Source organism: Mustela erminea, chromosome 13, assembly GCF_009829155.1.
Source record: "Mustela erminea isolate mMusErm1 chromosome 13, mMusErm1.Pri, whole genome shotgun sequence".
NCBI classification, from domain to species: domain Eukaryota; kingdom Metazoa; phylum Chordata; class Mammalia; order Carnivora; family Mustelidae; genus Mustela; species Mustela erminea.
In genome coordinates, this window is record NC_045626.1 from 88,265,960 (window position 1) to 88,278,923 (window position 12,964).

Consider the following 12,964-nt stretch of genomic DNA (forward strand, 5'->3'; position numbering starts at 1 on the left):
TCCTGCACAGCGTGCGGGGGGAGCGTCAAGGTCTGAAGCATCCCACGGTGTTGGGAGGGCCAGACCGAAAACTAGAGAGCATCACCAACAACAACGCATGAGCTCAAGTTGAACAGACAGAGATAAAGAGATGCAAAGGTCTTTAAAAAGCGAGACAGAAACAGCAACCCGGGGCTTTGGGGATACGCAGCTGTTTCTACTAAACCTTAAGTTTTGCATTTGTAAAATATCTTTTTACGAGGTGTTCAAATCAAAGCTTGTACAGTTCTGTCTTTTATCCTTACAGCTTTTGAGTCAGGCAAAGAAATGGGAGTGTTGGCTTCATTCTGCAGGTGAGGAGCTGAGAGAAGTAGCAGGGCGGCCGGGATGATGGGCTTTGGTGTCTGCGTGCTTTTGTTCACACCCCAGCTTGTCTGCTTAGCACCAGTGCGATTCCGGCCGATTGAAGGACCCTTTCCAGCCCTGGTTTCCTCATTTGCACGAGGAGGATGAAAATAACAATCCTTCAGTAGGGACGTTTGAGGATGGAGTGAGGTATTAATAAGACCGGTTAATTTTTTTCGAGTACTTATGATGTAGCAAGCTGTTCTTCAGTGATGTTCATTTTTAGATGTCAACACCTATAATACTGTATTTATTATAAATATGCAGCATTATTAACCGATAGCGCACATATGTCACTTAGCACGGTGCCCGGCACTTACCCAAGTGTTTAAGGAAAGTTCCTTTTCATAAACAATGGTCATTAGACACTAGCCATGTCCTGTATCTTTATGCACTTATTCACTGATTTGGTCCTTCATATGATTTAAAAATTTCCTGGGAGTCTGAATAAATGCATTTCCCAAATGCCTTCAGCGACATTCCCTGGATGGCAACATCCTCTCTCTCTACACGAACATGCCTTATTGCTGTTTTTAGGAAACGTTTGAGTCCCACCCATGATGATCTGTTACCTCCAGATGCTTCACCGTGAATTTCTCCGACACTGTTGCACAGGTTGAGGGAGATCATCAGAATCAGGAGGTTAATAACTGATACAGAGAATTACCTCTGCCCTAGACCTTACTCCGATGTCTTCGAGCGTCCCACTTGCACTCATTATAGCAAAAGAAACATACCTGTTTTTCTGTTGGAGGAGCCGGTCTGGGACCACCTGTACATTTGTTATGTCTGCCTGTCCTCTTCCGTCTGGCATTTCTCAATCTGCCAGATTCAGACTCTGAAGCCTTTGAAATGCACAGGGTGGCTGTCTCCTAAAACCTGCCCCCAAATGTGACTTTGGTATTTCCTTATTGTCGGATGCACTGTTTTTGGACACGCTTCAGAAGCGATGTTATGTCCTTTTCTCAGGACGTCTATTTATCCCGCTAAATGATGTTATCTTCAATCATGTAGATGACGCGATATATGCTGGATTTTGGTGCCATTTAGTTCCTGCTTTTCTCTCTGAAGTTTGTAGATCTCATGCATGGGGCCAGGTTGACGTTATCTGAATATCCTGTTTCTGATCGTACTTTTAATTACCGGTAGTGTGCATGCTGACTCCTGCCTGAAGCAGTTACGGTAATAAATGGTGGTTGCCAGATGGTGGTATTTCAATGTCATCATTAGCTTTTTCATTTGTTAGTTGGAATTCTACCCTAAGGATGATGTTTCCTTTCTCCCTGTTTGTTTGTTTATATCAGTATGGACTCAGAAGCTTATTGGATATCATTTCCGTCATATAATATGTTACATTATTATAATTGACTCTTACAGTTATTTATAGGGCTGTAAGACTGTCCCGGCTTGGCCAGTGGGAGCTCCTTCAAGCAGTCTCCTGGGTCCTTTTGACATTTGTTCCAACACTGTTCCCTTCTGGCTCTATGATATATTTTGGGCTCATTATCTTGTGCTTTCTGTCCTTCGGCCCTAGAATCAACCATTTCTCTGAGGAGTTCTGTTTTCCTTTCTTGGAGAAGATACTTAGAGCTAAAATCTGGGTCTAGGTGTGCTGATTGCTAAGGTGTAATTGCATCAGAAGCCTCTGAGCAAAGAAAACGAGGCAGAATGTTCTAAATCCACACCGATATTTGCGCACACACACACACACACACACACACACACACTCTCTCTCTCTCTCTCTCGTCCCCTGTGAGTTGATGACTGTACCCCCACTTCCAATTCATGACCAGAATTCACATTCACCCTTCTTTTTTCCATTAAAAAATGTTATTTATTTGTTTTAGAGAAAGAAAGATAGAGCATGAGTGGGAGGTGCGGAGGGGGATATGGAGAGAGAATCTCAAGCAGACTTTGTACTGAGTGTGGAGCCCGACCTGGGGCTCCACGCAGGGCTCCATCTCACCACCCCAGAATCACGACCCAAGCCAAAACGAACTGGCCGTGCCACCTGGTTGCCCCTCTTTTTTCCATTTCAGATTCAATTCTCTAGCAGTGCGAGAATTGGCCTTTATTATCACCAACATATCTTGTTTGCTCAGTCCTCGAATGCCCTCAAGTAGTTTTGGAATTGCTAACCCATACTGTTGTGGAAAATACACCTAACTAAAATTCAGTATGTGTTTACACATATTTTAATCTTTGGCCCGAGAGCATACAGTCAAGCGAGTATGCTGAAAGTTATATGCAACTCCTAGATTTTCATAGCTCAAAACAACTCACACCGCAGGTCCAAGACACTTCAGCTGGAGGCTTTGCACTGCTCTACCCTTTCTCTGGACCCAGGTTGACAGAGAAACAACCCAGTGTCCACCAACTAATGAAGGAATAAATGAAGTGTGGGTCTGTGCATACAATGGAATATTACTCGGCTGTTAACAGGAATGAAGTGCTGACAGAGGCTACCAATAGCCTTGAAAACATCATGCTTTGTGAAAGAAGCCAGACTCAAAAGGACATGTATAATACGATTCCATTTATATGAAATGTGAGGAGAAGCCAATGTGTGGAGGTGAGAACAGGTGGGTGGTTGTGAAGGGCTTGGAGGGTACAGAGAGGGGGAGGAGCGACTAGCACAGGCACATGGTGTAAAATAGTATGCGGCAGGTCAAACAATGAATTGGATCCATATATTGGTTAATAATAGTATGGTATGCTTCTGTTTCCTTACCTGTAAAATTAGAATCTTTTCAAAGGATTTAAAAGGATTGCAGATGGGGTACCTGGGTGGCTCAGTCAGTGAAACATCTGACTCTTGGTTTGGGCTCAGGTCATGATCTCAGGGTCATGAGTTTGATTCCTGCATCAGGCTCTGCGCTCAGCATGGAGTCTGCTGGAGAGTATCTCTCTCCCTCCCCCTCTACCCCTTCACCCATTATGAGTGTGCATTCACTCTCTCTCTCTCTCTCAAATAAGTACATAAATAAATAAAAACTTAAAAAAAAAAAAGACGACCAACAAATAAGACATGCCCACAAGCTCTCTTTTAGAGCACTTTGTTTGGCTGGATCTCACTGTCCACTTGAACATAGGTATGGGCCATGAAACTTGTGTGGAATGATGAGCTCAGGTCCAGTCAGAAGCTCTAAGAACACAAAACCCCATGCTCTCCCTTTTTCTGCCACAGCGACAGTGGCTACTCTGAACCTGAGTCCAGAGTAAGGATCATGCCATGCAAAGTCATGAAGATTTACACTCATGTCTTAGTCTAAGAGTTTCATAGCGCGTACATTTGTGTTTTTGATTTATTTTTAGTTTATTTTTATACATGGTATGAGGTAGGGGTTTAGGTTTTTTTCCCCCATGTGGATATTCGGTTATTCTAGCATCTTCTGTTGAAAAGACCATTCTTTGAAATCTTTGAATTGTCTTGGAACCCTTGCCAAAAATCAATTGGCTGGAAATGGAAAATGTGAAGCTGTATTTCTGGAAAATCAGTTATGTTCAGAAAAGGGTCAGTCCTCCAGCTTTGTTCTTTCCAAAGATCATTTTGAGTACAGAAGTCCCTTCATTTCCATATGGATTTTGAAATCAATTTGTCAATTTCTGTAAAAAAGCAGCTGGAAGTTTCATGGTGATTGCATCATCTACATAAATCACTTTGAGGAATATTATCATCTTAACATGATTAACTATTTCAATCTATGCAGGCAAGATGTTTTTACATTCATTTAGGTTTTCTTTCTTCTTTTCAATGATATTTCAAAGTGTTCAGTGTACATTCTTATACTTTGATTAAATTTATTTTAAGTGATTTGTTATTGTTGATGCTACTCTACACAATAACTTACTTTTGCTTTAATTTCACTGATTTCCTCGTTTTATCTTCCTTCTATTATTCATTCCCACTCTATTCTTCACTTGTCCAATTCTGTCACAGATGCTATCCTAAACCAACAAAACACTAATATACAAAGAACTCTAAGAAACTCATTTAAAAAAATACAAAAAGGCAAATAGGAAAAGGAAAGAATAATTAGAAAAATAACATATTCAAGCAATTCACAGGAAAGCAGAGGTGAATAGACAATAAAAGTACAAAACAAATGTTCAACTTACTTTTGAGCTCAGAGAAATATTAAAGTAGCAACAAAATGCCGTTTTTTTAACCTTTCATACTGACAAAAATTAAACAGATCGATCCCATAAAATGGTGGCAAGAATATGGAGCCACAGTCTCATGTGTTACTGATAGATGTGGGGAAACTGCTACTACATTATTGAAAAACGATCTGGTGGTACTTATTAAAATGAAAAATGTACATGCCTTTTGAGGTTTTGTTCCTGTTTTGGAAGTTTATGCATTATGGTATGTTGACCGCAAGTAGAGCTACCTCTCTCCTGGTCCGTCGCCGTTACAACATCACAGACTCTATTCCTTATGCTGTGCCTTTTATATCTATGCTTTCTTCATTCATTCTGTTCTTTATTTCTTTCTTCTTTCTGCTTGTTTTGGGTTTAGTGTGCTCTTCTTTTTCTAATTTCTTAAGGTGAAAGCCTAGGTTATTGGTCTGAGATTTTTTTTTTTCTTTTTTACAATGCAGATTCAGAACCATACATTTATCTCTAAGTACTACTTTCTCTGCATCTCATAAGTTTTGGTATGTTATGTTTTTGTTTTCACTCATCCCAAGGCATTTTTCTAATTTCCCTTGTGATTTCTGCTTTGAACTGTTTATTGTTTAAAAGGAGGCTATTTAATTTCCACATATTTGTGGATTTTCCACATATGTCCTCTTTTCCTGTTCTACTTCTACTCTGTTCCTATGGGAGAACATACTAATGAATTTTCCATTTGCATTTTTGTGCTTTTCAACTCCAGGATTTCCATTTGGTTCTTTTGTTCATAAGTATTCATAATTTGTATTTCTTTATTGGCATTCACTCATTGGTGAGGCACGTTTTTCATACTTTCCTTTGGTTCTTTAAATTTTTTATTTTTTAGTTCTTTGAATTATTTGAAATAGATTTAAAACATTTGCATTTTTGTCTAGTAAGTCCAACATCTGGGCTTCCTCAAGGACAGTTCTTCTAGATGGCTTTTTGTCCTGTGACTGGGACATACTTTTTTGTTTGTTTGCACGTTTCCTAATTTTGTTGTTGTTGTTGAAAAGGAAACATTTTAAATAAGATAATGTAGCAACTCTGAAATTAGGTAAACTCTTTTTCCCTGGGTTTATGTTTACTGTTGTTTGCTGTAGTAGTTTGATTAGTGACTTTCATGAATAACCCTGTTAAGTCTCTATTCTTTGTTGTGTGTGGTTGCTGAAGTCTTTGTTTGACCCATTGGGTAGTCAGCCAATTTGTGGGCAGAGATTTTCCTAGACACTTGAAATCAGTAAGTGTCCCAGTGTTTACCAAGAGCCTCTTTGTGTGTGTTGGGACATAGTTTCAATACTAGCCAGGCATTTGACAGCTCCACCTCAGCTTTCACTTCCTGGTTTCATAGAACCTCAAAATCATCAAGAGATGAGAACTTAAAGCCTTCTCAGGTCTTTTTTGAGTATGAACACAGTCCTGGGCATGCACACAGCTCTAAGTTAAGCATGGTCTTATAGAATCCCAGGTATTAGCTTTTTTTTTTTTTTTTTTTTAAAGATTTCATTTATTTCTTTGACAGAGAGAGAGATCACAAGTAGGGAGAGCAGCACAGAGAGAGCAAGGGGGAAGCAGGCTCCCTGGTGAGCAGAGAGCCTGATGCGGGGCTTGATCCCAGGACCTCGTGATCATGAACTGAGCTGAAGGCAGACGCTTAACTCACTGAGCCACCCAGGCGCCCCCCCCCCCCCAGGTATTAGCTTTTTAAAACACCTCTGCACATCTCATTCATCATCTTTTCCTTTTAAGGTTTTGGGCTGGTCCATTTTTTTGTACCAAACTTTATTCACCACCCACAGCATCTATGAAGTTAAACAATTGTCTATAATTGCTTTTAACAAATGCCTCTGGGGAAAAAGCTTTTCACACTGGTGAACTCAGACTCAAGTCAAATGCTGACAGCCTTGCAAGTGGGATCTTCCAGGGGGCTATCAGGCAAGTCAAATAATGGCAATTCTTTGGGAATTAGGGTCTGAAAAGTCTCCAGCCCTGATCTGCTCTCTCCAGTGGCTTTGGTACTGCAAATCCAGTGCTTTTGACTGTGAATGTGGGCTATAATTTTTTAAAGCTACTGTAGGGCTGAAAAGTAAGGGATGGGAATAAATCAAGTTAAAATGCCACAAAGTTCTCCTTTTTTAACCAAGATTCAGCCATTTTTCTTGAATAAATGCTTTCCTGGTTGCATAAGCCTTTGTTTTCTTTCCAGAGTTCTAAAAAAAAAAAATGATTTTGAGGTTTTTCCCCCCAGTTTTCTCATTGCTTTTATGGAGAGAATTTTTGAATTTACTTACTCTGCCATTTTCACTGATGCTGCTCTAGTGTGCAACATTAATGGAAACTCATCTTCATGAAGGAGCATAAATACGCTTTCAAGAGATAAAACCTGGAGCTTGCACAAATAGGATCAGAATAAAAGACTTGTATTTTGATAGATGGTGAATTTCTAGCAGTCTGTGGCACCAGGGGATGATATAAATGTAATATTTAACAAGATAAATTGCTTTCTCATTGTGTCAGAGGCAGGTAGGATTGCCTTTGGGATTGGGGGGAAGGTTGTTGATGGACACTGGAAAACATGGTTGCAAAAATCTAGCCACGTAGTCAAAAGCTAAAGGAAGAAACATGGCTGCAGAGGTATTTGAGATAAAATCACAAGCTTGGATGAGTTGTGATTGGTTGTTATGAGAAATAAAGTCACCTCCCTTGAAACCCAGATTGATAAAATTATTGTGGTGTCTTCCTTAAAGGCTGTGATCTTCTACAGGGTAAAGATTGGTGTTCATTTTAGAGCATAGCATGTTGCCTACTTACACGTGTATTTGTGAAGACTTTCAGTTGTGAGTTGGCTTACAATTAAAATTGGCTTAAGTAAAGCAGATTATTTTATATATCAAAATTTCCAAAGATAGCAGGCAGAGACATAGCTGGATTCAGAAACTCAGAAATCTTTCCCAAGAATCTGTCTTCTCCTACTCTTGTCTTTGGTTTCCTTTGTTTGCATTTCACTTGAATCAGTCTGCCAGGACATGACACTGGCATATGTCATTGGGCCACATTTGGGTCATGTGCTCATCTGTGAAGCCTGACTTGGTAGTCTGAGATCAGCACCATCCAAGCCACATTAATTGGTAACAAAGTAGGAGTATACCCCAAGGAAAATAAAATGTCATCATTACAAACAGAAGGCTGGATGGACATTCAGCATCCACGAATGCTCATCAGGCAAAATTAATGCCTGCCCATTACACACAGCAAACACACATATTGATTTCTTCAGTTACATTATGAATAAAATTTGGCCATTTGTTCTGGAATCATGATGTAGTCTCCGTTCTTTGTACACGCTGTAATCACACCCAGACCCACATCACTATCCAACCTTTGGTGAGTTCTCTTCTCAACTTCTGTAGTGCTTCCTGCTTCCTGTCCTTGCTGTATTCCTTAAATATAAAGGTACATATACTTCATGTCCCTGGTGGGAATGGGATACTCTGGAACATGGACTAGAATTACATGCTTTTGGACTCAACTCCTTGAGACTCCATACAGAGGAGAGGACATATGTAAAAAAATCCCAACTTATTTTTTCGTCTTACTTAGGTTGGGTTGGCATTGTTTACAACTGTTCATTACAAAGTTGATTTTTTATTGACAAGTAGCTATTATTTTTCAGGTTTACTATCAATGAATAATAAATCTATAAACTGGGAGTAATACTAGGAATTATCTTGGAAGGGTTGTTGAGTAAATTGAGTGAGCAATTAATTACATGTGAAGTACTTAGAACACTGCCTATCATCATCATCATTATCACTCATTGACTCCATCTCTTATCCATATTCAGGCTTAAGGTGGATAATGAGGGGCTGGTTTAGAAAATCAAATGTGGGACCCACTTAATGCTTGAGCTGAGATTAGGTGCTCTAAGAATGAAAAGAACACTTGAAATAATTGTCCATTGGGTTGATTCTGGTGGAGCTGACTGTCGAATGTTTTGGGGATCTCACTGCTGAGCCCCATCGCCCAGTTTCCCACCGGCTTCTCCAACTTGACTTTCTCCTTGGACAAGAACAGAAGGAGCAACTTCACCAGATTCCCTTTGTGAACCTACCCAGTAGTTCTTTAACTCACTCATGGAGCCAATCTCTCATAGTGTCTATGGCAATACCCATATTTACTGAGCTCTTCTTGCTCATTATATGGGAATTCTGTTCTAAGCTTTGTACACAGATAGTGTCATTAAATCTTCATGAGGTCACCACACAGCACGTAGTTTTATTACCCCCATATTCCAGATCAGGGAACTCAGGCACAGGGAGAAGGAAGTAACTAGTGGCGGACCTGGTGATGGACGATAAAAAGACATTTACCCACCCCTCTGTCCTGCCAGGTCCACGACAGACACCTGCTCTCCCAGGCTTTTCTGCAGGTGCCTGGCCATATGACAAGCTTTGGACTTCCTGATGAAAAGGGGCAGATGCAGCAGGTGCACTCTCTCCCCCTCCCAACTTTTCCCTGCTGAGACAGCGGACAGATGGCTGGTGTGATGGGTGCCATCTTGCTCCCTTGAGGGACTGGCCAAGAGAATGTCAGAAAAGCAGCCCTGACCTCATGGCGTCACTGAAACAGAGGCTGAGCCAGTTTCAAAACCAGGCAGTCCAGTTCCAGAGCCCATGCCTGTGACCTCTCTTCTGCACTACTTCTCACACACCAGAGCCCGTCCCTGCTTCTGCAGAGGCAAGGCAGGTCAGAGCAAAGGTGGCTGAGACCCTTGGGGAGTTTACAGTCTAATGAGTCCTTAGAGATGGAAACATGAACACGAGAGAAACATAAGGGGAGCATTAGTGGTTCTTCCCATGCGGGGCAGACTAGACAGTGGTTCTTCCCATGCAGGGCAGACTAGACGGTGGTTCTTCCCATGCAGGGCAGACTAGACGGTGGTTCTTCCCATGCAGGGCAGACTAGACGGTGGTTCTTCCCATGCAGGGCAGACTAGACGGTGGTTCTTCCCATGCAGGGCAGACTAGACAGTGCTCATTCACACTGTGGAGGGCAGAAAAACCCCATTCCTCTGAAGGAAGTGGGCGCGGAGGCTGAGATAGGGCGGCGGGAGCAGAGGCTGGCGTGGTGGAGGGCTCTGTGTGGGGAAGAGGAGGAGGCGCGCTTAGAGTGCCCTGCGGCGGGAGAGAAGAGAAGTCCGTGAGGCTCCCCGTGGGGAGGGACAGTGGGAAGGGCGCGAGAGCCGAGGGTGGGTCCGATAGATCACCGCCGCAGGGAGCGTGGACTCGACCTGAAGAGCAAAGAGAGCACACTTCCAAAGAGTTTCAATCTAGGGGAGAAATGATCTGAATCCTGTCGAGATAAAAAAGATCCTCTTCAACTGTCGTGGGGAGCGTGGACACGGGAGATGGTTTGGGGGCCGTTGTGGCTGTGGGGGGTGGTCATGGACATGGCAAGAAGGTGAGAGGCAGGACACAAGTCGCAAAAGTCGACCCGACGGGGCCCCGGGGATCAGCAGAGGAAGTGAGAAAAGAACAGACGCCTGGGCCTGGGGGAGAGGAAGGCTGGCGGCCCTGGGCTCCGGAGGGCAGAGGGGGACGTTGTAGGACTAGTTCTCTTCTGGTACCTGTGCTGTTGTTACCTTTGCTAACAAAGCATGATTTTAAAAACTATTTATTAATTTATTCATTTATTTGAGAGAGCAAGTGAGCGGGGGTGGGGGTTGGGTGTGGGGAGCCGAGCAAGGGGACAAGCCGACTCTGTGCTGAGTGTGGAGCCCATGCAGGGCTCAATCCATGACCTTGAGATCATGACCTGAGCTGAAATCCGAAATTGGAAGCTTATCCGACCGAGCCACCCAGGTGCCCCGTTATGTGTCTTTCTCATCTGAAGCGACACGGAGGTCATGTTCACTGTGTTAATAAGCTCTGCGCATAGGCAGTCACTTACCAAGTGAGCCTTGAGTCGAGATTTGGCGAATGTTGGAAGGCACTCTGGCCGGAGAGTGAGCCCTGCTGCAGGCTGTGGGGTGCGGGGTTGTGGGAAGGGTCCTAGAGGGACATGACAAGGCCCCTGCCCCGGGGGTGGAGAAGAAGGTCTAGCGGTCAGGCTTCCCAGGGTCGGTCTGGGATGGAATGCTCCTGACTCCGGAATTTCCGCGTTTCGGGGCTTGGGGAGTTGGTCTTCACAGACGGGGTTTTAGTGGCAGGGCGTGAGCTAAAGTGGAATTCCTCTGGCTGGCGGGCCCCTGCCTGCTCGTGAGCTTCCCTGTGAGTGACCTGCATCCTCTGCTCTCCTGTGCAGGACACGGAGGTGCTGAACACGGCCGTCCTCACCGGGAAGGCTGTCTCGGTTCCCGTCAAGGTCGTGGGCATTCAGGAGGACGGCTCCGTGGTGGATGTGCTGGAGGCTGTGGAGTGCAGGTCTGCGGATGAAGACGTCGTGAAGGTACAAGGGGCCTTGCCACGGGCCTGCCAGGGGTTCGGTCCTCTGGGGGCCCATCCCTCTGTCCCAGGGTCTCCTGGGGCTGGAGCCAGGGTGACCACACTGAGGAGAGGGGGACCGGCCCCTCTGGAGGGCGCCTGTTTCCCTCCCCAGAGTGGGGACCCCTGGCGTCTTAACAAATAATTTTCTTTCCCTCCTTTTGATTATAGGACAATATTTCCCTAATTTTAGCAATCGTATGTCATCTCAATGTTTGCCAACTTTCTGTGTAAATAATATTATTTACTCAACAGATTTTCTTTCCTTCTGAAGGGAAGGAAAAATTCTTCCTCTACCCTTCATGTGCTGGACTAAGAGTTAAACTGACACACGACAGATTAACAGGAGAAAAACCCCGAAGTTTTCTCTAGTGTGCACAGAGGCACAGTAAAAAAACTGAGACCTAAAGGCATGACCATGGCAGGCAGTTTTTATACTTTTAGACAAGGAGACAATGAATCTGGGAGGACTTGATAAGACAACGAAAACTTCACTTTTGGGGCTCCAGTTAGTAAGGAATTCTACCAGACGGGTGCTCTGACCAGCTCCCCTGAGGCATACACCTAGTAAGGAATTCTAGAAAGAATGTAGGCTGGGGTAGTAACGTAGTAAAAAGTAACAAGAGATGTTTGTACACCTGTCTTTTCCTTCTTACCACTTTCTCTAAATTTCCAAGGTTCAGTGATTCTCTGTGCTTCCTGGTACCGGGAAAGGCATCTTTCACATGGGAAATTTCCGGTTGCAGAGGGGAGGGGCCGAGGGTCCTTACACAGGTTGTCCCTTAAATCTTTTATTTAAAATAACCCACATGTCCCTGTACCCCATTATAAAGACATTACAGCCCATGGTCTCGGTGTGCTAATTTTTTGTTAATATAAATAAAAATTAAAATAGATTGGCCGTTAAAATAAAAATTCCTCCGTGTGCCTCCTAACTTAATTTGAGTACAGGATTCAGCTCTTGGTTTGGGTAATCTGGCTATGGGGCGTTTCCTCTGGGTTCTTCATTTTAATTAGCTGTATTTAGGACTCCAAATTCAGCCAGGAATCAGCCCACGGATTATTTCATGTTCTTTGCAGGGGTCTGTGTGAACTTCCTAATTTAGAGTTTCTGCCTGTGTTTTCTTGGCACACTGGTTGGCCATTTCCTTTTGCAACAGACCCGGAGAAAGGACTTGAAGCTTCAGAGCTGTGCTTTCTCTCTCAGGTTGCCAAGGGAGCCCCCCAGGCCCATCCATTCATTCTAGAAGAATAAGGCAGTAGGTTCTGTCTCCCCTCACATGCCACAGTTTCCTGTTTAGAGGGGGAATGAAACTGGTCCCAGGCTGAAGAACTTGGTGGTAGACAGAAAAGCCTCTAGGGTTCTCCTTGTGGTGGAAAAGATTTGGGAAGGGGCTGATTTCTTCTTGTGGTGACCCTACAGGAGGCTGCGCCTTAAGCCAGAGAGATGGTTTTGATAAAGAAGACTTGATGTGTCTGTGAGGCCTAATTAAAAAAAAAAAAAAAAAAGTTAATCCTTAGGAAACCCAAGTTTGGCACAGCCTGCTTCCTGGGCTTGGAATGCTAGTTCTCGCTGGAGACAGAAGGGGGATTGGCTTCAAAGCATACACAAGCCTTGCCCTGGGGCTCCTGGCGGGCCTTGTACTCTGTGGGCAGGTTGGATTAAACAAATCTAAAGCCTGCTGTATTCGGAGTTTAGGAAGATCTGAGCCAAGTCATACAAGCTCCTCCTCACGGAAGGAGAAATACTGATGGTGCATCGTCCTTGGTTGCCTTTGACACTGCACATTATTTACTGTCCCCGTGTCACTCCAGAGGGAGACACCGGGGTGGCATATGGAGATGGCATCTGGAGGATGGCGGCCAGCCCAAGTGTCCTACGCCCGCAGCCCCCTACACCTGTGCTCCTCCTGAGAGCCTGGGGGACCCCCCCTAGGGCA

General features: G+C 43.9%; 1 protein-coding gene across 1 annotated transcript in view; it reads left to right on the top strand.

Moving 5' to 3' along the window:
• TMEM132B (transmembrane protein 132B) overlaps positions 1-12,964 on the top strand; it is a 344,462-nt gene that overhangs the window by 297,393 nt on the left and 34,105 nt on the right. The window contains exon 5 of the mRNA XM_032310581.1: positions 10,846-10,989. Coding sequence (XP_032166472.1) covers positions 10,846-10,989 — 144 coding nt within the window. The remainder of the gene's footprint in view (positions 1-10,845; positions 10,990-12,964) is intronic.